Source organism: Brienomyrus brachyistius, chromosome 7, assembly GCF_023856365.1.
Source record: "Brienomyrus brachyistius isolate T26 chromosome 7, BBRACH_0.4, whole genome shotgun sequence".
In the NCBI taxonomy this organism is placed as follows: domain Eukaryota; kingdom Metazoa; phylum Chordata; class Actinopteri; order Osteoglossiformes; family Mormyridae; genus Brienomyrus; species Brienomyrus brachyistius.
In genome coordinates, this window is record NC_064539.1 from 21609371 (window position 1) to 21632721 (window position 23351).

The 23351-nt window shown below is 47.7% G+C and overlaps 3 protein-coding genes across 6 annotated transcripts in view; all 3 read right to left on the reverse strand.

Moving 5' to 3' along the window:
- Positions 1-6874, reverse strand: part of myo5b (myosin VB) — a 44449-nt gene extending 37575 nt beyond the window's left edge. The window contains exon 1 of one of the 2 annotated variants that reach the window (XM_049018553.1): positions 6619-6874. In XM_049018553.1, the coding sequence (XP_048874510.1) occupies positions 6619-6645 (27 nt within the window). In that variant the 5' untranslated portion in view covers positions 6646-6874. Of the gene's footprint in view, positions 1-5059; positions 5991-6618 lie in introns of those variants that run through there. The other variant, XM_049018554.1, reaches the window with a different exon arrangement.
- Positions 6875-8712: 1838 nt separating this feature from the next.
- Positions 8713-11311, reverse strand: cfap53 (cilia and flagella associated protein 53). Of its 2 annotated transcripts, none has more exons than XM_049019149.1 (8): positions 11165-11311; positions 10761-10990; positions 10296-10469; positions 9909-10212; positions 9609-9827; positions 9316-9532; positions 9135-9237; positions 8713-9054 (listed from the first exon to the last, which is right to left on the reverse strand). In XM_049019149.1, exons 1-8 carry the CDS (start codon positions 11234-11236, stop codon positions 8817-8819), a joined length of 1557 nt encoding a protein of 518 aa, XP_048875106.1. In that variant the 5' UTR covers positions 11237-11311; the 3' UTR covers positions 8713-8816. The 2 variants fall into 2 exon arrangements, with proteins under 2 accessions (XP_048875106.1, XP_048875105.1); XM_049019148.1 differs by having other exon boundaries at positions 9316-9535.
- A 132-nt stretch (positions 11312-11443) lies between these two features.
- LOC125745890 (leukemia inhibitory factor receptor-like) lies at positions 11444-23345 on the reverse strand. Of its 2 annotated transcripts, XM_049019146.1 has the most exons (18): positions 22948-23345; positions 19288-19425; positions 19001-19146; positions 18739-18898; positions 18280-18552; positions 18053-18176; positions 17834-17964; positions 16218-16357; positions 15884-16064; positions 15637-15701; positions 14856-15078; positions 14576-14752; positions 14244-14342; positions 13976-14110; positions 13593-13730; positions 13114-13207; positions 12945-13011; positions 11444-12799 (listed from the first exon to the last, which is right to left on the reverse strand). In XM_049019146.1, exons 2-18 carry the CDS (start codon positions 19352-19354, stop codon positions 12260-12262), a joined length of 2760 nt encoding a protein of 919 aa, XP_048875103.1. In that variant the 5' UTR covers positions 19355-19425; positions 22948-23345; the 3' UTR covers positions 11444-12259. The 2 variants fall into 2 exon arrangements, with proteins under 2 accessions (XP_048875103.1, XP_048875104.1); XM_049019147.1 differs by lacking the exon at positions 22948-23345 and having other exon boundaries at positions 19001-19141; positions 19288-19422.
- Between the last annotated feature and the right edge of the window lie 6 nt (positions 23346-23351).

The following is a 23351-nucleotide window of genomic DNA, read 5'->3' on the forward strand; positions in this document are numbered from 1 at the left end:
TGGAGCGGCAGATCAGATGACATGGCAGCAACAATTTCGCAGTGTGGCCAGCCCAGAACTTCCAGGAGAAGTTAGTCTGCTGAGGCTACGGGGGAGGGGACACCGTATATATTCTTGCCTGTCAGCCCCACCCTAAACTTGCCATCAGACGAGCTTGGAGTGGCGCAGTGCAGGAAATGATGGCCTTCTGCAGTGCATCCTCAAGCTGCTCATGCCAGCCCACTGGACTTTAATCGGAGATGACGACATCACCGAATGAGGAAGGCAGGCACTACTGCAGACTAAAACCACTGACCGACCATCGCGGGCTCTCTGCTCACCAGCTGTGAGGAGGGTCAGAAGCTCCACGAACAGCACGAGCACCAAGGAGAAGTGCAGCCACTGTGGCCTCGGTCTCAGAGCACCAGGACCAGAAGCAGCTGCGTGAGTCTCTAGAGCAGGAGCAGTGTGAGTTGGAGCAGCTGCGTGGCGAGCTGGCCAGTTGGGAGCAAGAGTGCGACAGCCAGAGGTGGCAGGCCGTGTCAGGGGAAGCAGTGCTGCAGCTTGGGGGACCAGATGACCCAGGAGTCCCGCGATCTATATGGGGAAGAGGGGCAACTGCGGAAGGACCTGGAGAGGAGGTGGCGCACCCTGGAGAAGCTGCGCAAGCAGCTGATCTCCTGCTACCTGGAGCAGGAGGCCGAGGCCGAGGCTGTGCTGCTTGAACACCAGGGCGCATGCTGTGCTCTGGAGGCCGAGGTGGCTGAGGAGCGCTGCGGGCTGGAGGACCAACATGGCCAGTAGCAGCGGAACCTGGAATGGCTGCGCGAGGCCGCTGGAACCGGGGAGCAGGAGGGGCAGCGGTTTCCTTCTAAGCCACTTAAGGGGACGGAACAACGCGCAGGGGGACCTGCGATGCCAACACCCAGCAAGAGCTCAGGGTCCACCAGCCTCCTGGTCCGATTTAAAAATGCGCGTGTAGGAATCGATAAGTGGAACCGTATTCACATGTCTAATGAAATTCCGAGTTCTTAAAACGTTCGAACCATTTCTAATTTGAAACTGGTTCTCAGTATCCAGCCGTACAAACCGATCCTCGCACCCTCTTGGTGTTTCATGCGATATACTTTGATGGTTTAAAAATACAAAAAGGCAAGCTGCCCTGGTGAGCCTAGATATGTACTGTATAGTGGCAGTGTCTCCAAAAATGGTCGCAAAATGCGACTAAATGACCACAGTATGGAGCCCCGATATATATATTGCAGACAGAGAGACATCACTGAATTAGTGCCGACTTGGGAGACTGTAGTGAGGTTCTAAATGGCGAGTGTGCTGACAAAATCCTCCACCGCGGAAAATTCGTCCAACACAAACAGCTCAATTAATTTAATATTTATGACTTGAGCTTCAGGGCGGCATGGTGGTGCAGTGGTTAGCACTGTCGCCTCACACCTCTGGGACCCGGGTTCGAGTCTCTGCCTGGGTCACATGTGTGCGGAGTTTGCATGTTCTCCCCATGTCGTCGTGGGGTTTCCTCCGGGTACTCCGGTTTCCCCCCACAGTCCAAAAACATGCTGAGGCTAATTGGAGTTGCTTAATTGCCCATAGGTGTGCATGTGTGAGTGAATGGTGTGTGAGTGTGCCCTGCGATGGGCTGGCCCCCCATCCTGGGTTGTTCCCTGCCTCGTGCCCATTGATTCCGGGATAGGCTCCGGACCCCCCGCGACCCAATAGGATAAGCGGTTTGGAAAATGGATGGATGGATGGACTTGAGCTTCAATACTGCCAACTTTGAATACTGACTTAATTTGATTCAAACCCTTTATTGCTGTTGCAATATACCATGTCACTAGTCACAAGTACCAGCGAAAAGCAGGAGTGTAAGTGTAAATATCAGCCAGCAATATCAGCAATATCAGTAAATATCAGTAAAGACTGATACATCAGACGCAGAAGTCTTGATTTATAACAAATATCCGCCGATAACAATCGGCATGTCACTCGATATATTGTGCATGTTTTGATTCCAGTTTCATCTGCAGACAGCACTGAACAGGAGCAGGCATGCTGACTGAATGGACAGTGTCGTCATTCACAGACTGCTTCACTGCATTACAGGAAACCCTAACCGATAGCCAGAGTGTGGCTGAATAGAGGGGAGACAAGGTGGCGAGGACCACACAGTCAACAAGCCTGGAGCGAATCAAAGAATCAAGTAGTGAGCCTACCAGCTCGCCTGCTGGTCACCTCTAAGCCATACATCAACTTTTAAAAGTAAGGCGACCACATGCGACGCTTAGCTTAAAGTCTGTCAGCATGGCGGTGCAGGAGTACAGGACACAGGACTGTGCATTGTGGCCAGGGACTGTGCAGGAATAACCTGTGGCACACAACCCCTTTTCACTATTAAATGGGGAATAAACTGTGCTGAAAACCATTGAAAATCAACCATTGCAGAAGGTAACAAGTCAGGCTGTGCAAGCAACTGACTGCATGCCAACCATTTGTCAGACATTAATTACTGTGCATTGCGGGGGGTGGATTTGGTCATGATAAGGATTAGCGGCAGTAATAATGGTCAGCAAAATCCATCTCAACCACAAAATTAATTAAAAAGCCAAACCAGTTTCTCAGGACCTTACAGTATGGCCACTTCATACAGGACATTGGTAAGAGCTGCTGACTCACACCTCTGGGACCAGGGTTCGAGTCTCTGCCCCAGCTCTGTGCGTGCGGAGTTTGCATGTGCTCCCTGTGCTGTTGTGGGGCTTACCCCAGATTCTCCGGTCTCCCGCCACAGTCCAAAAACATGCTAAAGTGAACTGGAATGAACGAATCACCCACAGGTGTGCACAGCATGTGCCCCCATCCTGCCTTGTGCCCCATGGCATCTGGGATAGAGGACAAGCAGGTTTGGAAAATAGATTAATTTGGAGCAGGTGTTGCCTCTGTGACAAATATACATTCATACCAGGCTTTGGTGGGTCTTATTCATAGGTCTCACATGGCTGAGGCTAGTCTAAGCTCAGGCTTATCACAATGCATATGACTCCATGGGAAATGGAGACGTACTGGGCAGATAGGCTTCCATAAACTGATAAACAGATGGACATCCAGGAAAAAAAAAGTCAGAGTAGCAGAGTGAGTCACAGAGGGAAAGTATTCATGATGAGGCTCAGGAAACAGTCGGAATCGTAACCTGTCAGGCGTGAGAGCACTCCGTAAATGACACAGCTTACTGTGACCCCCGGGACCGAACCTGCTACAACAGCCCAGCCAGCAGGGGGGCGATAGTGAGCCAGGCCCCCCACAGTCCTCTCTGGCCAGCATAACTTTCAGAATTACAAAGCAGAACAAGGGAAGAAGGGAGTGCGTGAAAAAGTGCGGGGAAAGTCTCCAGTCACATGGCACAATCAGCCGGCCGTGAATCAGCACCAAGTTACGTAACGCTGGTTATGAACACAACACTACATAAAAGCTAAACAACGATTTACACAACTTACTGATGTCAAACAACTGCAGAAATAATAACAATAATAATAAGGGTTGAAATTTTTTTTGAATTTCCAAAGTTATAAACTTTCCAATCGTAATTAATGGTAATATACAGGAATATATGGGAATAAACTGCATAATTTGCAAAATTGCAGGCTAGCCTATAACAGGGAACTTAAATGAAGGTGGAAAAAAACACATCTTGACTCCACTAATAGTGATATCATTGTGTAACCAATTGCTTGTGACTAATTATGTGTGTGTAAAAACATACGGCTTATAAGTTATTTTGTTCTGTATTATTCATACAGTATGCTTTCTTTGCCGTATCCTACAGAGTTCCAGGGAGATAAATATTTCCATAATTCCCCAAAAAAACGCATGGTACAACCCAGCCCACATGGAGGTGCAGCAAACAGCAGGAGAACAGGCTACTTTATGCTAAGGAAAAAGTCTTTGGCGAAACTCTATCTGACACCCCCCCAAAAAAAAAAAAACCACGTGGCCTAGGTCTGAGAACAGACTGCCCGAGGCATCGCCTAAATGTGGGATTTCCAGTTTTTTCACAGAGACACCATCCAAGGTCACCACACCTGCTCCCAGACTGCTTCACAACATCATTTTATCACCGTGAATTGCCCAGAAACACTCATCAGCGACTCCCGTAAAAGGTTATCAGGAAGGGTATATCGGCGATAAGGATCAGGTCCTTTCATTTCAGTGCGATACTGAGAGCAGAGATGAAATCCAGCGCCATGTGCAGCTGATAAACGAGACATTCACACAGGGGAACGATCACACCTTACGCAGCCTGTGCCAGGATCAAACTATGACCTGTCAGATTAATGGAAAGTCGGCGTTTTTCTCCGTTTGAAAGATTTACACGACAGCACTGTCAAATGTTTTAGACCTAGGAACTAAATATATATTTTTAATGATCAGTTTCCTACTTGTGATCTTTATTTGTTCAAATTGAGATTGGGAAAAATTCACGTATTGTAACGAATTCCGGTTTAATGTTTCACTGTGTTAAAAAGTCTCCACTGCAGTCTTGTTGAAGGTTAAAGCTGTTTAAATTAAGTCTCCGGTTCAGAAGTAACACTACAAGTAGAAACGATATGACGTATCGAGTAACGTGGGGGAGTTTGCGGAAGATCCCAATAAACACCGAAACTGGATCGAAACTGGATCTAATGCGGACCGAAACAGACCTGCTGCACCTGTGAAACAAGGAGAAAAACGCCGTCCGGTTACGCGGATTGTTCTTTACACCTCCAGCTACAATTTTGAAACGTATACACTTTAAAACGTGCTATACCTGAGAACACTCCCAAATAAAAGTTGTAGGTGGACACGAGAATTGTTCGAGTCCAGGGTTCAAACGCAGATCAAGCCGCATTTAAAAGCTTCCTCCAGTTTTAGAAGCAGGTTATACACATTTCCTGAAATTCATAGTTCCAAGAAGAAAGCGTCATGGAAATTGCGAAGATGCAACTGATGGTGTCCTAGGACAGGTGCTTCATGTAACACACCGGCATAATCGCCCAGCTGCCCAACATGAGCGCACTGTAAAAATCACACTCACCTTCGTGAACAGCTCATTTACTGACATGTCGTCCCAGTCCACGATCTCACCGAAAGTCCTTAAAAAGCCTTATTCCTAAAATATTGCCAGTTTAGAGCCGTGTCGGTCTGGTCGCCATTTTCCAGGTGCAGGTGTTTCTGACTTGGCGCAGTTTCTTTCTGATTGCCCGCTCAATAAGTTCCCCCGATCATTGTCCCTTATTCACTTATTCCAGGGTTACCTGTACTCGGTATCTCCCCGCACACCCGTCCAGCAGGTAAGCGCACACCTGGATCTGCAGGTTGAATGAAGCGGCGTTTTCCTACTGAGCAGCGGATTAAAGCGGTGTCTCCTCCTCACTTCCTCCCCGGGTCCATGCACTCGCTCCTGCTGCCTGCTATGGCCGTGGCTGCCCTTCTCTGGCAGGAGACACCTTCCGGCCCGACTGCGCGCTGCGCAGGTTGAGTCCAGTTAACGTGCAGCACCGTTTCCCTCACTGGAGGCGCTCACTAGTTGCGAGGTTTTGCTTGTCAGTCCAAATATACGCGGTTTGGATGAAAAGTTTAATTTGCGCCTACAGGATCCGTTACAAAGCTCACCCTTTATGTCGGTGGGTCACCCCTCAGTTCATAAGTGGTTATACTGTAGTGAATGGTTGAAGGCAGTTCCCCATGTTTTGTGAGTAAGTTTGAAGAATACTATGAAAAATGTGAGTATGACGGAGGAATATACGAATGTGTAGGACGATCCTGTATTGCAAGGGACGGGTGCAAACCCTATAGTTGGGCACCCCTGGAATAATAGCTATATAATGCTGGAGTTGGGGAAGAAAGACCATTGCTGGGTGCTCGCAAAACTGAAATTCCTGAAATTTCAACCATTCGAAAACGCCCATGTAATGCAGTGCCGCGGTGGACCTGTAGAGTACTGTAGTGGAATAAGCCCCGGACACGTACCCCGAAGGACGGCGTCACTTCTAGATAAATGTCATGAGAAATATTATCGTGGTATTAATTTAAAACCCTTCCCCTGGTTTAAACCCCGCGGTGGTACTGGTAGACCGTAAGGAGGCACCACACCTTGCAATGTATAATAAATAGATCAGCCCTATAAGTTCGGGCTAGGACCAGTTAATGCAGACGTGCGAATTTAAATTTCTATGGTCATTTTACATGAGAGTTTGTCAGAATGTCTGGAGGACATTTTAAAAATGCGAAGATGACTGCCTGGCCCTTTAAGAACAGAGTGGGTCGCACTCTTGGGAAGTTGCATTTTTTTCTCCATAAGGACTAAACGAGAAGAGTATATATTCAGCTCAGCTGAACTGACCAACTGACATACTGGTCACTTTCCCAGCTGAATTTATTGTTTGAGACCCCGAAGCTCAGGGGCAGTCTCTAATCCCAGTCCAACCCTGGTATACAGCAAGGAGTGTAAAGAAAAAAAAATCACTGCATTCAAATACACCCGAGATACATCCACTCCACTTTTAAAGTGCTATACGGACAGACGCTTCATCCTGTGAGGGAATACCACCGCGCTGCCTTTTCAAATAAACGCGGAGAAAGAACACGTCATACCTTACAATAAACGTTATAGTCTGCCATCTCTGTCCCTCGATTGGGCTGCAGACGCTTGGAAAGTCTCACGGAGAATCACATCCAGGAGCAGGAACGACGGACAGGTGTCTCTGCGTTTGGCGCGATCTTCAGTGCCACTGTCCTCTGTGCCTGCCTGAGCCTAACCCTCAGCCTGAACCTGTGGCAGCTTGAGCAACATCTCAGACCTGCCCCAGCAGTGCTAACTGGGTGAAAGCATGTTTTTCCTACGAGCGGCTGCTAATGGCTCTCCTTCCAAGCCACTCCTCAGACTGGTATGGGGATGACATTGGGTGGAATTAGGTAAGCAGAGACATTTATCACTTGTGAAAACACTACATTTCTTACACGGAAAAATCCCAACCTGCAGCATATATGTAATGCAAGCGATCTGTGTTACATCTATGTACCTGTATGTATTATTACTATTGGCAATCAGATGATGGAAAAATCTGATTCTTACAACAAGAAATGTCGAAGAGATCACCTCATATTGACTTGTCTGACACGGACGATATAGAATGGGATCTGATAATCTTCTAGCAGAAGGATTAAGATAATTTTGTAGATATAAACCCAAGCCAGGGTCTTAGACCATAGGGAGTGGTGGAGTTTGCTTGGTCCAAGAGTGTGTGGCGTGATGATGAAACGATCACTGGTGGGTGTGTGGAGATAAACACAAGGTTACCACCGCAGACGTTACACCCCAGCAGATCCAGTGGTTAAGCTTTCACACTTCAAAACACCAGTAACAGGGGCAGCTACTGTGGTCTCAACACACTGTCCATCGGTGGGGGTGGGGGGGGGGGGATCACCTAACATGGCCTGTGATGTTCACACCAGGAAATAGTGAGAGCTCACGGAAGGGACCTACTGATTCAGCCATTAAAAGGGTGATGTTGAGCAGAGCCGCTCATAGGCAGGCCTGCGGCGTCCCACCTAAATAGCATTTACAGGCCCATGTCACAATGCTGTCAGAGGGAGAAGTGCCTGAAAGACACGCCTCTCGGCACAATAAGACAGACGCTGGCTGGATCTGGTCGGTCCAGTTCTCAGATCTGACAAGATGCACCACACCTGTCTTATTGGGTTGCGTAATACTATGATGGTTCACTGCCGTCTCTAGGTTCTTGTTTGTTTTTAGTGCATTTGGGTGTTTCTGAGCAGCCAATCAGCTGCCTTGTGGGTGGCTTGCCAGTGTTGTTATTGGTTGGTTTTCTTCCTGAGATCACCAGATGCCGGCATCTGTGGTGATACACCCTCACCAATGCTGGTCACCGGGCCTACATTGCTGGTCAAAGTTAAGAGCAGATTGCTTATAAAATTCAAGCATATAACTGTGCTGTTGTTGGTTGCCCACTAAGGGGAAACACTGATGTGTATTATAGTATCTTGTGAATTGCCCATGATGGATAATAAAATTTGTGTTGAGTAATTGACTTATTGATTGGCTGATTGAGCACACAGATCTCTCACTGAGAGGTTCTACCATTATCCTCCTAACACTCTCCCTTTAGGGCACATCAGGGGACATGGGGGACCCCAGTAGTGACTCTTGTGGGCAGACCCACCACACATGATTCCTGGGCCCAGGACAAAATTTCTTCAACCGGAACCCCATGACGCACAACCCTTCCCATCTGCGCCCTCTCCTGCCCAGGCCAACTTCCCCAGTCGTCCCCCAAAAGATGGAGGGCCCGTTTGCGAGCTTTTAGTCTGCCGCAGATGCCTTATTCCATCAATTCATCACTGTAACCACTGTATCCCAACTGGGATCACGGGGGGCGGAGCCTATCCCGGAGACAAGGGGCGCAGGCGGGAACCAACCCTGGGCCGGGGCCAACACCAGATGCCTTATTAATGTTTGATATTTTTGGATCGTCGTATCGTCTCTTTTTCAGCTGTTAGATGGCTGCTATGTAAATCTCATTCCATAAAACCTGCAGGACTTTGGCCTTAAAAGAAAGGTCAGAGTGCCTCTCAACAATGACATAAGCCAAAGTTGAGCAACTACTGCCCCCTAGTGACCAGAAAGTCAAGGGCCCTATTTGAATATTTAATAGGAATTCCACGAAATACACTTCAAACCAGTTTATTATTCATACGTTATAATAACCTGTGTATCATATTTAATTGCAGCGTATTACAGTAATAATAAGGGTGTGCGTGGGTGAAGAAGTTCAAAGCTCAGTGCAGGCTGGCTCGTTCTCCGCCATCCTTCTAAAAGGGTGGATCGGCCGCGGGTGGAAAGTGGGCCGAGTCAGAATCTCCTGCAGTCTGCCCTGGTGCCGCTCCTGGAAGGCCAGCTGCTGTTGGCTCTCACGTTCCAGCTCAGCCTGCTGTGACTGGCGGATCTGTCCCTGGTGCTGTATCTGGGAGAGTAGGTCGGCTCTATACCCCTGACGGGCCCGTCTAAGGCTGTGGAGGAGGATCAGATGGGGTTTCTGTTATGGCCGTTGCTAGACTGGCGCGTATGTTAGTGTACGGACCTTAGATACCTCTCCTTCTCCTGCTCTTCCTCCTGCTGATATTTCTGCATGTTTCTGTTCAGATCTTCCCTCTCCTGCTCCAGCTGAGCCTGTTTCTCCATGTTCTCCTGGACTAAGGGAGACGGCACGTCATGCACAGACCTATGACAGAGTCCTGTCCAGTCCGCTAACCCGCCTCTCCCCAGCTTACGTTTCTCCTGGATCTGCTGGCGCCGGGTGTCCATCACCTCCTTCATGAGGCGGTTCCGAGCCTCCTGCCCCGCACGGTACTGCTCCATCCTGCGCTGCCAGGCGCGCTCCAGCTCCTCCTCCATCAGCTGCTCCGTCTCTGCCTCCAGGCGCCTCTGCTCCTCTGCCCGCTCAGCCAGGTACTGCCGGTAGCTATGCTGCTCCCGCTGCAGCTCCTGCTGCTTGCAGAGGGTGGGGGGGAGGGTGAGGTAGGCTCCCGCTCGCCATCCATCTCCTCCCCTTCTCTCTCCTCACCTTCCTGCGCTCCTGCTCGTGGCTTTCGCCTTTGTGCTCCTGCAGCAACTCCTCTAGGATGCGCATGTCCAGGGCCAGCTCCTCCTGCTGCTCCCGTGCCAGTCGCCTCATCTTCAGCCTCAGCGCACGGTCCAGCTCCCCACGCACGCGCTGTTGCTCCTGCCATTTGCGGCCGCGCTCCCGCTGCTCCTCCAGGAGCTGCAGCTGCTGCCGCTCCCGCTGTGTGCGACAGGCACATGGAATCACACCACAGTGCTTGACGCTGCAGCCTCCACAGCGCCATCCTCCCCCTCCCCGTACCAGCAGCTGAGCCTGCTCCTCTTTCAGCTTCCGGGACTGGACCCTCCTCTGCTCAGCAGCCTCCATCTGGGCGCACAGGATGTCCCGCTGCTGCCGGGCGCTGCTGCGTTGCTGCTGCCCTTCTAGCTCCGCCCGCTCCTCCTTCGCCTGCCGATCAGCCTCCCACAACTGGGCGAAGAACCGCTCCTCCTCCAGGCACTGCAAGCGCTCCTCCTCCCGACTGCGCAGCTGAGCGGCACGCTCTGCACATACCTCGTGCTGAAGCTGGCGTGCCTGTGCAGTCCGCAGCTCCTCGCTCTGCTCCCTGCAAAGCAGACGGTTGTGAGGTATCCAGTCAGTCACTGTCTCCTGACTGTGGCCACCCCGCAGTTCTGTGTGATCCATCACCTGAACAGCTGCTCCAGTCTGAGTAGGACCTCCTTCTCTCTCTCGCTCTCCCGTCTCTCCTTCAGCAGCCTCGCCCTCTCACGCATTTTAGCCTGTCTCTCCAGTGCCGTCTCCTCCTGCACCTCCATTTCAGACAGGAGCTCCTTCTCTTCAGTCTCCAACAATGACCGCAATCTGGATGCCAAGGAGAAAGTGGGAGCGAGCTAATATATATATATATATATACACACACACATACAGTCAAGCCCGGAATTATTCACACCCCAGGCAAATTTTGACTTAAAGTTACTTTTATTCATCCAGCAAGTTTCTTCTTGATTGGAAATGACACAGGTGTCTCCCAGAAGTAAATGACATATAAATATGTCATTGCCTGCTCTATTTATGTAATCTACTGGATTCCACTGTATTTCAGCCTTATCTCGATCGTTTCATTTTACGCGGCTGCGCGTTCATAATTAACACCTGTCCCTGCGGTCCTCCAGGCTGACCAGGCGCTCCCTCACTGCATCCTGAACCCGCCTCTCAGTGGTTCGGTGCACCATGCGGCGCTCGGTGCTGATCTCCCACTGGTTCCGGACCTCGCAGGACTTTTGGTAGCGAGTGAAGTCCGACACCTCGGCAAGGGCCGTCTCTTGCCGCCGCCGGTCCAGGATGAGGAAGTCGTGCGGTATTGTGGACGGGAGTTTTGCCCTCTGGGGAGTCGTATTGATGTCAGTTTAATCCGGTTAAACACGGGTACGCACTAGACGATGAATTTATATTTCATCAGTTTCATTTCATCACGGGTATTTACTTTCTAATATTTTACTTTTTGCAGATCTTACTGTGAACCGGGGGTGCCAGTAGTGCCTAACGTGAATGCTCACCAGTGCCACAGAATGCGGCGTCGGTCCGGTGATCTCCCGGCAGGCCGGCCTCCCATTCTGTCCGATCGGCATCCTCACTTACCGCTTTCACTCCTTCTCGGATTTTTCCTTTTCTCCCATTAAAAAAAATAAATAAATAAACGCAAGACGGGGCAGCGGTACAGCGCCGATCTCTAAGCAGCCTGCGTTTGTTTACGGAAGTGCTGCCGTGGCAACTGAAGCACGTGCCCGGACCACCTCGCGGCATTTCGTTTCATCTTACATCAAGACACACATCTCTTATGTAAAATTCTGCTTTATTTTGTTTTGTCTTTAAAATTCACAGTATACAGCACTTTTAAGAAGGTTTAATAGTGCACATTTATTACCCGTTTCGAGGGTGCACTGGCACGACAAACACCATTTTCATGTGGAGACGCAGGGCCGGCCAATCTTATAGGCGACATAGGCGGCCGCCTAAGGCACGAACTTCTGAGGGGGCGCCGACTTGCCAGGTAATTTCACTTTGCCTCAGAAGAGGGATGCGCGAAAATGCGCTTAGAAAACACAAAATTATATATACAGACAAAAGGAGGAGGCTGTAGCGGACTGACGGAATAAAGCTTTTTCTTGCCACGCAGACCGCTGCTGTGCCACATTTGTAATTCGCTATTAAAAGGTTGAAATGAACAGAATCCATAGAAATTTTCATTGAAATTATCAAATTTGACACCCCAGGATCTGCTCCTTGCCAAGTGTCCATTTATATAGTATAGGTTCCTCTATCTCAGCCAAGGTCACCCCTCCACTCTCACACACTCATATTATCGATGCGGTCAGTCATCTTAATCATCCTTTCCAATTTGCAGGGTTGTTAATTGCGCCCCCTACATAGCCACACCACTGGCTATGAACCCAACATCCAACAATCATTTGGCCAATATGTAGCAATGGTGTAGTTATTCCTAAGGACAGACAGCAGTAATAGCAGTAAACCACTGGCCTGGTGTATGCTGTGCTCAGTGACACTGTCAACCATCATTGTGTTTCTGAGTAATGTTTTCTCCACTAGCTAAGGAAGTCTGTCCCAGATTAATGTTTTAGGTCCTACACAAACTACACTGACCATGAGAAGCCATTGGGGGAGCTAGAGATCTGAGCAGGAAATGTAGGACAATAGGTGGGGTTGCTAATGGAGCAGCAGGGGGGAGGTGCCAAGAAAGATGACAGATTGGGGTGGGTGGGAGGGGATGAGTCCTCTGCAGGGGGTCTGTCTTCCTGACTGGCACTCTGTGGCAAGTAGCTGTCCATGGTTTTGGGCGAAGTAGACAAACCCCCCAAGGAAGGGGTGTTCATCTGGGGCTCAGGTCCCTGGGGTGACACTTCAAGAAAAGTTTGTATTTTGGTGTAAGTGACTTTATTGGACCCTGGGCTTTTGGAAGACTGTGCGGGACCTGAGGGGGGGGGCTCAGGGCTACGAGTGGGCTGTGCTCTGAGCTGGCCACTCGGCCCAAGCTTGTAAGTCTCCAGGAACTGCGGGGAGGCATCGTCATAGCTCATTTCTCTGCTCAGCTTCAGCTTTGCTGTCTTGTCCTGTTTCTCCACAATGTGAAGCTGGTCATGGACACAGGGGTTTGTAACCATCAGTAATGCCCCCTAAGAATGAGACAAGACAATGATGCTCCAGAAGGTTACAGACGTGCCTGTATAGCTTAACTTTCTAGAGTAGAAGCACTGAATAACTCATCCATAGACAGAATATCAGATGTACGAGGTCAAAAATGGGGCACAGATAGCTCACCTTCTCTACTATCCACTCGCTGGAGATCTTCGGACGTGGCACCTCAGGGTGGAAGGTCACTTTGAGCCTGTTGGTGGAATACCAGCGTGAAAAAGAAAAACGTGCTTCACACACGCCGTGGTGAATCATGCCATTTTGGACACCAAAAGCCAAAACGCAAAGAACGCACCAGTTCCTGGACTTGTAGCAGACGATCGCGACGATGCCCAGGAGGACGGTGAAGGTCGCGATGGTGATGAAAATCATCACCAGGAGCATGTACACTGTGGAAGGGCACACCGTGTATTAGGACAACTTCTGCAGCTTTCAGGCTCTCCTGTGCATCTCGAGCACCGCCCACACAAACCACACGGCCTAGGTGTGCCAAGATGCGCGTCCCTCCAAATCAACTTCCACATCAACACAGATAGGTGTTGGCATTTCAACTAATAAAGGAAAATGATTATGGATATGCTAATGTCACAAAAGTAATTTAAAAAAAAACATTTTTTACAAATGAACGTTGGTGAGTAAAAGGGAAATGAGTGATTTTATAAAACACAGAAAATGTGCGTAAGTAAAAAATGTGGATATGGGTGTATAAATGCAGAAGGTATAATGATCCTAGAGTAGGAATGAGACATGGAAAGAGAGATACTAGGAGCTCACCGTCTATAGTAATGTTGATGGAGACCTCCTTCGATACACCTTCACCAATCTGTGTGTAGGCCGTCACTGTGAACTTATAGGTATCTGGGGGGAGCCCAGCAAACTTGTATTCCAGGATATCAGGATCAGTGATATTCACTGGTAAAATGAGAACGGGGGGGGGGGCACAAAGAGATTATTTAACCAGCACTAATCACATGATCATGTGAGAAAGAACATACAAATCCTACGTTGCTGTTATAGCATAAACTGCAATTTACTGTACCCTTTGCCCTTGGTGGTCTCTAGCATAATATGATGTGTCGTAATGCCCACAAACTGTATCTACAGTCTATGAATGCGGCGTGTCCTGCATGTTGTCAGGGGCCGGGGGCATCACTTACCTTTTTGCACATCAGGTGAGTCACATCTGATGATGTAGCCACGGATGAATCCCCCGCGACTCTGCGGGGGAATCCTGCCCCAAGACAGCACAGCGTCAGTCGTGGCTGTCAGTTTCTGAACAGGCGCGGCCGGAACTGGTCAGCACAGACACCGAGGACAGAGAAATTCGGGATCAGATGGTGATCGGGCCCAGGCCGAGCAAGGCGAAGCTCAGGCAAAGAGAGTGGGAGAAGCCCAAACAGAGAGAAGCCTGCTCCTGGTGCTCACCTAGCTCCTGTACGTATCCCTCCTTCCTCTCCAGCACCTCTGAGCTGGCTTGGCAGGAGTAGATGGTGAGATTGTACTTCTTCCCTGCAACAAAGCTGGCTGGAGGGAAGGAGTCACCCAGCCGAGCACAAACACAAACCTGTCAGTGACGCCCTCTTCAGGAAAGGGGACGTGCAAACGCAGGCTTCTTTATATGTTAGCCATGTTGCACATTTACATATACAGTCAGAATCACTCCATTCACACCATGGGAACACACAGAAATAAACAGTAACAATGTTGCGTTCAGCAAAGCTTTCCTGATTGGGTCACGCAAAGACTGAGGCCCTCACCTGATTCGATGCGGGCGCGAGTTTGACCTGCGGGCACCTTCAGCCACTCCACATCTTTCTTGATGTCCGCTGGGTGCCATTCCACGACATACCCACAGGTGGTGCTATTGTGTGGAGACCAGGACAACTCGAACCCACCATCAGTGCCGGTCACCCGGGAGATAGCAAGCATGTGGTCTGCAAACAGAAGACAGACCATGTGTCTACTTGCTGCCTGACGCCGGTCTCTTACCACAGTGTCAGGCTTCCAGCTTTATGCCCCCCTCCCAACCCATCTTACCTTCCTGCCCCCCAGGGACAATGATGACAGCAGGAGGCGAGGAGCCCACAGAGTTGGAGGCAGTGACTGTGACCATTACAGTGTGATGGTGGCCGTGCTCTCCTAAGTTGATGACAGTGGTATGACGGGATGGTTCCACCTTTATTGTTTGCTCAATTCCATCGGTGAGGTTCTTCCAGGTCACCTTATACTCTGTAAGCCACCCGTTACTCCAGGAGAGGGGCTGATAGTTGGTGAAACAGCAATGGAAGACAAAGCTGCTGAAACAGTATGGAGTCGCTGGGCAGAGGATGCCACTGGCTAACCCAATCTGTGCAGCCGTTGGCTAACCCAATCTGTGCAGCCGCTGGCTAACCCAATCTGTGCAACCGCTGGCTAACCCAATCTGTGCAGCCGCTGGCTATCCCAATCTGTGCAGCCGCTGGCTAACCCAATCTGTGCAGCCGCTGGCTAACCCAATCTGTGCAGCCGTTGGCTAACCCAATCTGTGTAGCCGTTGGCTATCCCAATCTGTGTAGCCGTTGGCTAACCCAATCTGTGTAGCTGTTGGCTAACCCAATCTGTGCAGCCGCTGGCTAACCCAAACTGTGTTGCTGCTGGCTAACCCAGTGTGCTGTATCTCCTATCTCAGTGATAGGAGTGACTTGGGATCTTTCGCTGTCACTTTCTGTACTTCTGTCTGTGGCCTGGGAATACCTTCTCATGCTTTTTCAAGGAATAACAGCTAAAGGAAAGGACCAATCGCTTAACTGGTCTTTGATTAATCTGTAGCTGGTCTTACCTTCCACATGACATAGAGAGTATTGTTACTGTCCCTTTGAAACCATACGTCTGGGGTATCTGGGTCTGCAGTCAGATCAGACATAAATATCAGCATGCTTGCATGATATCACGCCACAGCAGAACTGAGCATGTGTTGGTTTATGACTAAATACTGCCACCTTGTGGCACCATAAAGAAAAACACCTAACATCGCCCGACAGGTCAGAGAGTGTTTCAATGGAGGGCGACAGAGAAGCTACACTCACAGTACTCAGTGGTGCGGAAGCTGGTTGAGCTCCAGGAGCTCCAATTCCAGAAGTTCTCCAGCTTCCCACAGTGCATCTTGAGCTCATACATGGTAGCAGGCAGCAGGTCCTCCAGCAGCAGCCTGCTTAGGCCCACTCCTGAGTACGTCCGTGGTGGGGGAGAAGTAGGCAGTGGACGATCCTTAGGAACAGAGAGACGAGAGTAAGTGGTGACTGATATAAGATGACATTTGCAGGGTTAACAGGCTTCCATTGGCGTCTACCAGGCAAAGCTTAATAGTACTCTACCCTGCGGTTTCTGACAGCAGTGCAGAGTGCTGTTTAATGCACCCACCCCGTCCATGATGTAGTTCAGGTGCACTTCACACTGCACCTCAAAGTTGACGTCCACTGACGAGTTCCATTTCCACGAGACACTGGCATTCCTAGAAGTCCCCTCCAGTACCTTCAGCTGCTGGGGAGCTTGGAGTACCACTGCGGAGAGATGGGGGGAAAAGGGAAAGGCAGGAGTTGAGTGTGAACTGGGGGTATAACGGTACACTGCATTTTATCAAACCGTTTGGTACACCACTGATGGTTCAGTACACACACGTGAACCGTGGTGTTACACTATGCCTATCATTGTCCTACACGTATTGGCACGGATATAAGATGGTGTTTTTTGACAAAAAATACATCTACAAAACTGGGGTCGTCTTATTTTCTAGGGCTAGAATTTAAATGTCATTATACAGCAGCAGATGGTGCAAATTATCTGCCTCCTCGGTAATGGAAGCCGCGTACTTCAAATGTAACGGATGTTGTTTCAGCCATACGACACTGTATGATTGGTGACGCCACCTGTTGTCGACAATTGGGTAACATAATCTTATGGGCTGTTGACAATTGTCTGACATAATCCAACCCACTGGCGACAATTGTCTGACATAATCCCACCCACTGTCGACAATTGTCTGACATAATCCCACCCACTGTCGACAATTGGCTAACATAATCCCATCCACTGTCGACAATTAGTTGACATAATCCCACCCACTGTCGACAATTGGCTGACATAATCCCACCCACTGTCGACAATTGGCTGACATAATCCCACCCACTGTCGACAATTGGCTGATATAATGTGATGCCGTGGGAATGGTTAGAAGCCAGGATGCTTTGAACTGCACTGCACGAACCTTTAAATGATGTAAATTAATATGGGCATTTGTATTTATGTTAAATATAAATACCGTAACTGTGTAATGTTTGTCGTGGAATACATGTGTTTTGTTGCCGTGTAATCATGAAACTGTTGATTTCCTTGTCTGTGACACTGCTAGTATTAAACAAATAGTAATAGAGTATTTCATTTTAAAAGAGCTGTCATCATCTTTATTAAAATAACTCGACCACTCACAACAATGCGTCTTTCTGCTCCCTTTATGTGGATCTGCTGCACCAAAAACATTCTGTGCTCTCTTGGGTGTGGAGTTTGTAATATTGATTATCTATCTGCACTTACTGTGCTCCCATTGCCTGTCACTGCATTTTAACAGTGATATGATTAACTTCATATATGTTTTTGTCAAATAAAATTATTTCTTTATATCGATAAGATTTGGTATTCCAAATTAATTAATTATTGCCTGTACAGGCTCTGTAATCACAGGCTGTCAATTTTTAATTTTAATGTTTTTCTCTCCTTGATTTCATACAGCAGAGATGTAAAACAGGCCTAGTTAGTCGTGCTACCATTTTTTGGAATGCAGAGTTAATTGGACAAATAAAAGAGTTTAATTAAAGGGTGATGTGTTTTTTACTTCTTAAATATAAAGATATTGAAACTGTACTGTTACCCTGGTCCAAGAACGGTGACACATACCAAACCGAGGGCAGACAGTACTGTGACACCCCTAGTGTGCATATGCTCTGGTGGTGACTCAGCACCAAATGGAGACCAGTACTGACCTCTGTGACTGAGGTCCACCGTCTGCTTCAGCACCACCCTCCCCAGTGGGCTTTCAGCAACCAGGGTCCACGTCGACTCTCCAGAAGGTGGGCGCGCAAGTAATTTACACTGGCTTGATTCTGTGCACTTACTGGACAGAGCAGTGAGGTAAGGAAGACAGTGAGTCACACGCAAGCTGACGGCGGCCTGGCTGAGGAGGGGAGGGGCGGTTCAGCTACCTGCCATTTAAGGTATAGATGGTGCCCCCATGTTTCCACAGATTGGTGCTCCGGCCTTTTTTCCAGAAACATGTCACAGACTGCAGGTCTGTCTCACACTGCAAGTCGTGGTCATCAGGGGGGTCTGGAGATAAACAGGCCTTTGTGAGGACCATCATACAGGTTAAGGTGCCATGACTGCCAGATGCGGAGTGTGGATGGTGGGTGTCCGTGGGAAGCATACTCACAGCCCACAAAAACTGTGGTTCCAATACTCTCTTGCTTGTTTTGCTTATTGATTGTCTTGCAATGGACGTCATGTCCTGAGTCGGGGGTCGCGTTCAGATATTGCACATCGATGACCGCAACGTTGTTTTTTATCCATATCTCATTCTTCACGTTCTTAAACGTAAAGCTGATGAAATCTTCTTTCTTCACCACACAGCAGAACAACACCTGGCTGCCGACTAGCGCCACTGCATTCTTGGGATACACATTCCCTTCTTCAGGGGTGTCTGTCACTGGACCGAGAAAAGAGAGGCAGAAAGTGGGATTGCTATGGGAACCGCTACCCGATGACACACAGGTTAAAAGAGACAGCAGCTGACAGCACGTCCATCCACTATGCATCTCAAAGCCCCATTTCCCCCTGGGGCTGTGAGTAGCACCACTGGGCACTCTGCGTGTATGAGTGTGGAGTTGCTGACCAGTAATGGATCTCCACTGGCTGGCCTGGCTTTCAAATCGTGAGCGGATTCTGACGCTGTGTGAGATGCAGTTCAGGGGTAAGGAGGAGATCCATTTCCAATGGTGGACCGTGAAGGACTGGCTCATGGCATCCTGATTCACAGTGTTACTTAGGACCTTCTGCAATCACCAAACAGAAGATCTCCATTGGTTCTCAGTGTATAAATATCAACATCAATATCAACACATCGGTTAGTCACCAGTGCAGACACTTAAACTCACTTGATATACAGGGGCGCTGTTGTCTTCTTGAAGGACCTGAACATCGTAGAGTAGTGTCTTGCTATATAAATGACTCTTCCAGGTGACAGACAAGGACCATCCGGATGCATTCGCCTTGAGCTCATATGGAACAGGCAACTCCTGTCCTGCAGATACAGGGACACCTCAGGCTCTGCCCACCATATCACATCACCATAATCACTATTATTGTTGGATCAAATACAGGCTGAATTTTCTATGTGGCAGACTTCATGTAAACTATGGACAGACTGAGACTCTGGGCTTACCGATTAGGCAGACATGCCCCAGGACCTGAAGGAGCACACACAGCACCCATAGTAACTGGCTGCACATGCTGGGGAATTCCTGTAGGGGGCGGTGCTGGGACGACTCAGGCTCACAGCCACGACCTAATCCTGCAGCCTCTGTCAAGATAGGTACAGATCAGATATATGCAAATAACCTGAAATGAGAACTCTCTTTTACTGGGTTAAAATGGAAACTAAAGAATCGAGAATTAGTGTGGAAACAGAAATGCAACTAACCGTAATTTATTACGCAAGACTATGAATAGATGGCCTTCACTTCTGGAGCGGCACGTGACAAATTGATAACGTTACTAATCATCCCCCGTATTCAGACGAGTTGAGCTACCGAAACGTGATTCCGAGCCTTTCTGCGCATGTGCAGTTCCATTGTTTTGGGATTAGGGTTAGGTTTTAGGGGTTAGAGTTAGGGTTGCGGTTATCGATTATCACTACGGTAGTTTAACTCGACAGAACACCGGCGCTGGTTCGAAGCTGCAGAGCCAGACTTACGATAGAGTTATGACTGCGCATATTCTCAATTTCGAGCCCCAGCATGTACACTTGCGTGAAAAATGTCCTCTGTTCTGCAGAAACCCTTTCAGTAGTTGCGTACTTCAGAATGCATAGATCAACAATAACGGAAAAAATTACCTACAAAAACAAGAAAGCAAACTGATCACACTGGTCACACACGAATAAAATTCTGAATTAGGCCTATATCCGAGTTTTTTTAAATGCAATATTTAGAAGCAAATGATATCTACGTTTAGTCGGTTTATATTCGGTACGCGAGTGTTAATTTGAGTGTGTATTGGATGTAGATGTGTGGTGTGGGTCTCAGACTCTCAGTAAATAAGTGACTTGTAGTGTATACGTCAGTAATATAGGCATGCGTCTGTCTCAGTTAATATGCCCCCAATATATATTTACTCGATTTAACTCTATTATTACAAAGCATCGATTAAACTGTCCTTACTGTAGCAATATGGCAGAAGGAAGACTGTGGGAGCACTTCACATTAAAAGTGAATGAAAATGCAGTCGTCTGTCAATATTGCAAAGCAGAACTTAAATATTACCACAGCAAGACTGCAGTGCAAATATATCTTAAAAGAAGACATTCAGGTTTGACGGGCTCATCTAATGCGACATTTACTAGATATCTGCCATTTAGCCTCTCGGAGTAGCTTAGCCTATCTTTGTATTCACTTCGACATGAATTATTTTGCTTATTATGATTCGTGTATGCCAAAATAATTGCTACGAAAACGAAGGTTGCCTTGTCGCTTAGCTGCGTCATTTTACACAATACGATATATAATAACCAATTAATATTTTTTAACGTATTGTGTGTTTTGAGTAGAGCTGAACGATAATAGAAAAATCACTTTGGTTTTGAAGACAGAACTGTCTTTAGTACATTAACATTCACTTTGTACTGGAATTCTATATCTAATTTCAGAGCTTGACTTGCTCTTCGCCTCTCTTGATTGTGTCTTAATACATTAAATAATTGCCCCTTGTCTGCCTTGTCCCAGATCAATTTGTGAGAGGTTTAATGCGCTGTCTGCTCCTTGTTTCAATCGTCTGTTGTACTGTATCACAACTGATGTAAGAATTTTTGATGAATATTTATTTTTATGCTTGTAATGGATTGAAAGCCACAGCTAACAATTGAACAGGGGGCTCATATTGACATTTTAAGTGAAGAAGGGTACTCTCATTGGCAAATAGCCAGAATGCTAAATGTTTCTAAGCATGGAGTGAGCTGCAGTTTATACAGAAAAAGGTGGACAGGAAGCAACAGTGACCGGAAACAGTCTGGGGCAAGGAAAGTGGCATCAAATTGGTTTGAGGGCTGTGATTAATGTGAACAGAGGGAAACCGGTATCGCTTAATACAGTCAAGCAAAGACTGAGAGCAGCTGCACTGGATGGTCGAGTTGCTGCCAAAAAACCTTTACTTTGTGGTGTTAACAAGAAACAGGGACTATTATAGGCTAAACGACACAAACACTGGAGTATTCAGGCCTGGGATCAGGTCTTGTGGACAGACGAAAGGCCATCCATGGGATGAGCTGGACCAACAAGATTAAAACGATCGTTTAGCAAATGAGACAGGAGTGTTTGCATGCTTGAAACGATGCTTGGAGGGTTTAAGACACAAATTATTCCCAAAAATGGTTAGAAAGGATGCTGTGAATCTGTGCTGCTGTGTTAAAGACAAGGGGTGGATATTTTGACAAAACTCATACAATCAATGCACTTGCATTCATTGAATTGCACTCACAAAGCACAGTAAATTGTTACATTACACTTCAAAACCAGCCACCAGTCAGTTACATTTGTTTTAAGTATTTCTAATATTTTCTTATAATAAAATTTGAAAAAGCAGTGTGTCATAAAAAAATTGGAGGGTGGGCCCAAACCTCTAGCCTGTACACACACACATGCACACACACACACACACACACACACACACACACGTTCTTACATGAGCACTCCTCACTTGACGACTGAGTTGATTTCCTACATTAAGCACCTAACTGATATTTCAAGCATACTGTACTGTTAATGGGTTTGTGTCAGCCATCTTTAGATATTAGTTTGTCACCTTTGCACCCTTTATAACATTTTTGTATATTTATAAAGGTTTATACAGTAGTCTACTGTATACTGTAATAAACAGTGGATTGTTTCCAGTACATGTTTTCTCCATATGTAACAGGTGAAAATCTATGAGTGAAACTGTAATAAACAAAACAGAAAACACTTAAGCGATGTATTATACAGCATAGCCAGGTTACAACAAGCTGGCCGATAGGGGCTAACATTAATCATCAATGGAATTACAAATGAATGCTATGCTAACATACATATAGGCATACGATCGCATAGGGCGCCATTCGATTAGGGGGCGCAAAACATCGAGTGACATTACACTTATTTACACTATGTTAATATTTAACTACTTCTCATGTGAAACCTACTTAACAGCAAGGTAAGATGTCCTGTGCTGGGGAAACGATTTCAGTATAAATGTATTGAGAAAATTTGTTTTCAGCTGCTCGGGGGTTTGGGGGTTCAATATAATGTTGCCTAGGGCGCCAGAACATCCGGGATCGGTCCTGTGAGCCATAAACCAGTACGAAGCAGCGGCACGGCATTCGACATCCCCCACGTTCACCTGGTACAACAGATCCATTCCAGCCACGAAACTCACATCCGCGTAAAAGCGCCTGAATACTGAAACACTGGCAGTGATTCATGAGTAATCTACGCGTCAGCTGATGAGTACTGGGATAAACTAGAGAAATATAAGGAATGGGGGAAACGCGTAGATCCCCGTCCCATCCGCTTTCGGGATAAGGGGGACCACATGCTCTCAGGATAGCGGAGCGCCAACCCCGTACATCGATCTCAAACTCACCGACACCAAACCAGCACCGAAAGAGCACTGGTCACCGGCTGTGGGGGTTGACCCACCACACCGCCCATACTTACACCTTAACTTAGTTTTCACCTCACTGAATGGTTTTGAATCTTAATATGGAATTTAATATGTTAACGTGTAAGGGGGCATCGGCATTAAATTAAGCTCTCGGGAAACTGTAGGTGTCATAATTGTAGTCAATACTTACGGTTCCCTCTTGGTTTTCAGATTTGGGGTTTTATATTCCGCCTGACACGACAGGCATAAAGTTCATGTCCACCACAAAGTCAACACAAAACTGTACCGTCTGATGTATTGATGTCAACTATGGCCGCAAAAAAGAAATCACAGCACTTTCCAGTAGCAGACCTTGACGTATTAACAGTGACCAGGATCTTCATAAATCTGTAGCGGGAACGGAGACAAGAGCGGACAGGAAGGGCAGGAACCAGGGCTGGGAGGGGAATGACTTCTTGCCAAATGCAAAATCCTGTTTACGGAATCCTTTTCTCAAAAAAGGAGCAACTTCCTCGAAAAAGACCAAAGCCCACGCAATGACGACAGCACCATTCTGCCGGCTTCTCACCGCCGAAGCACCGCGACGGTACTGTT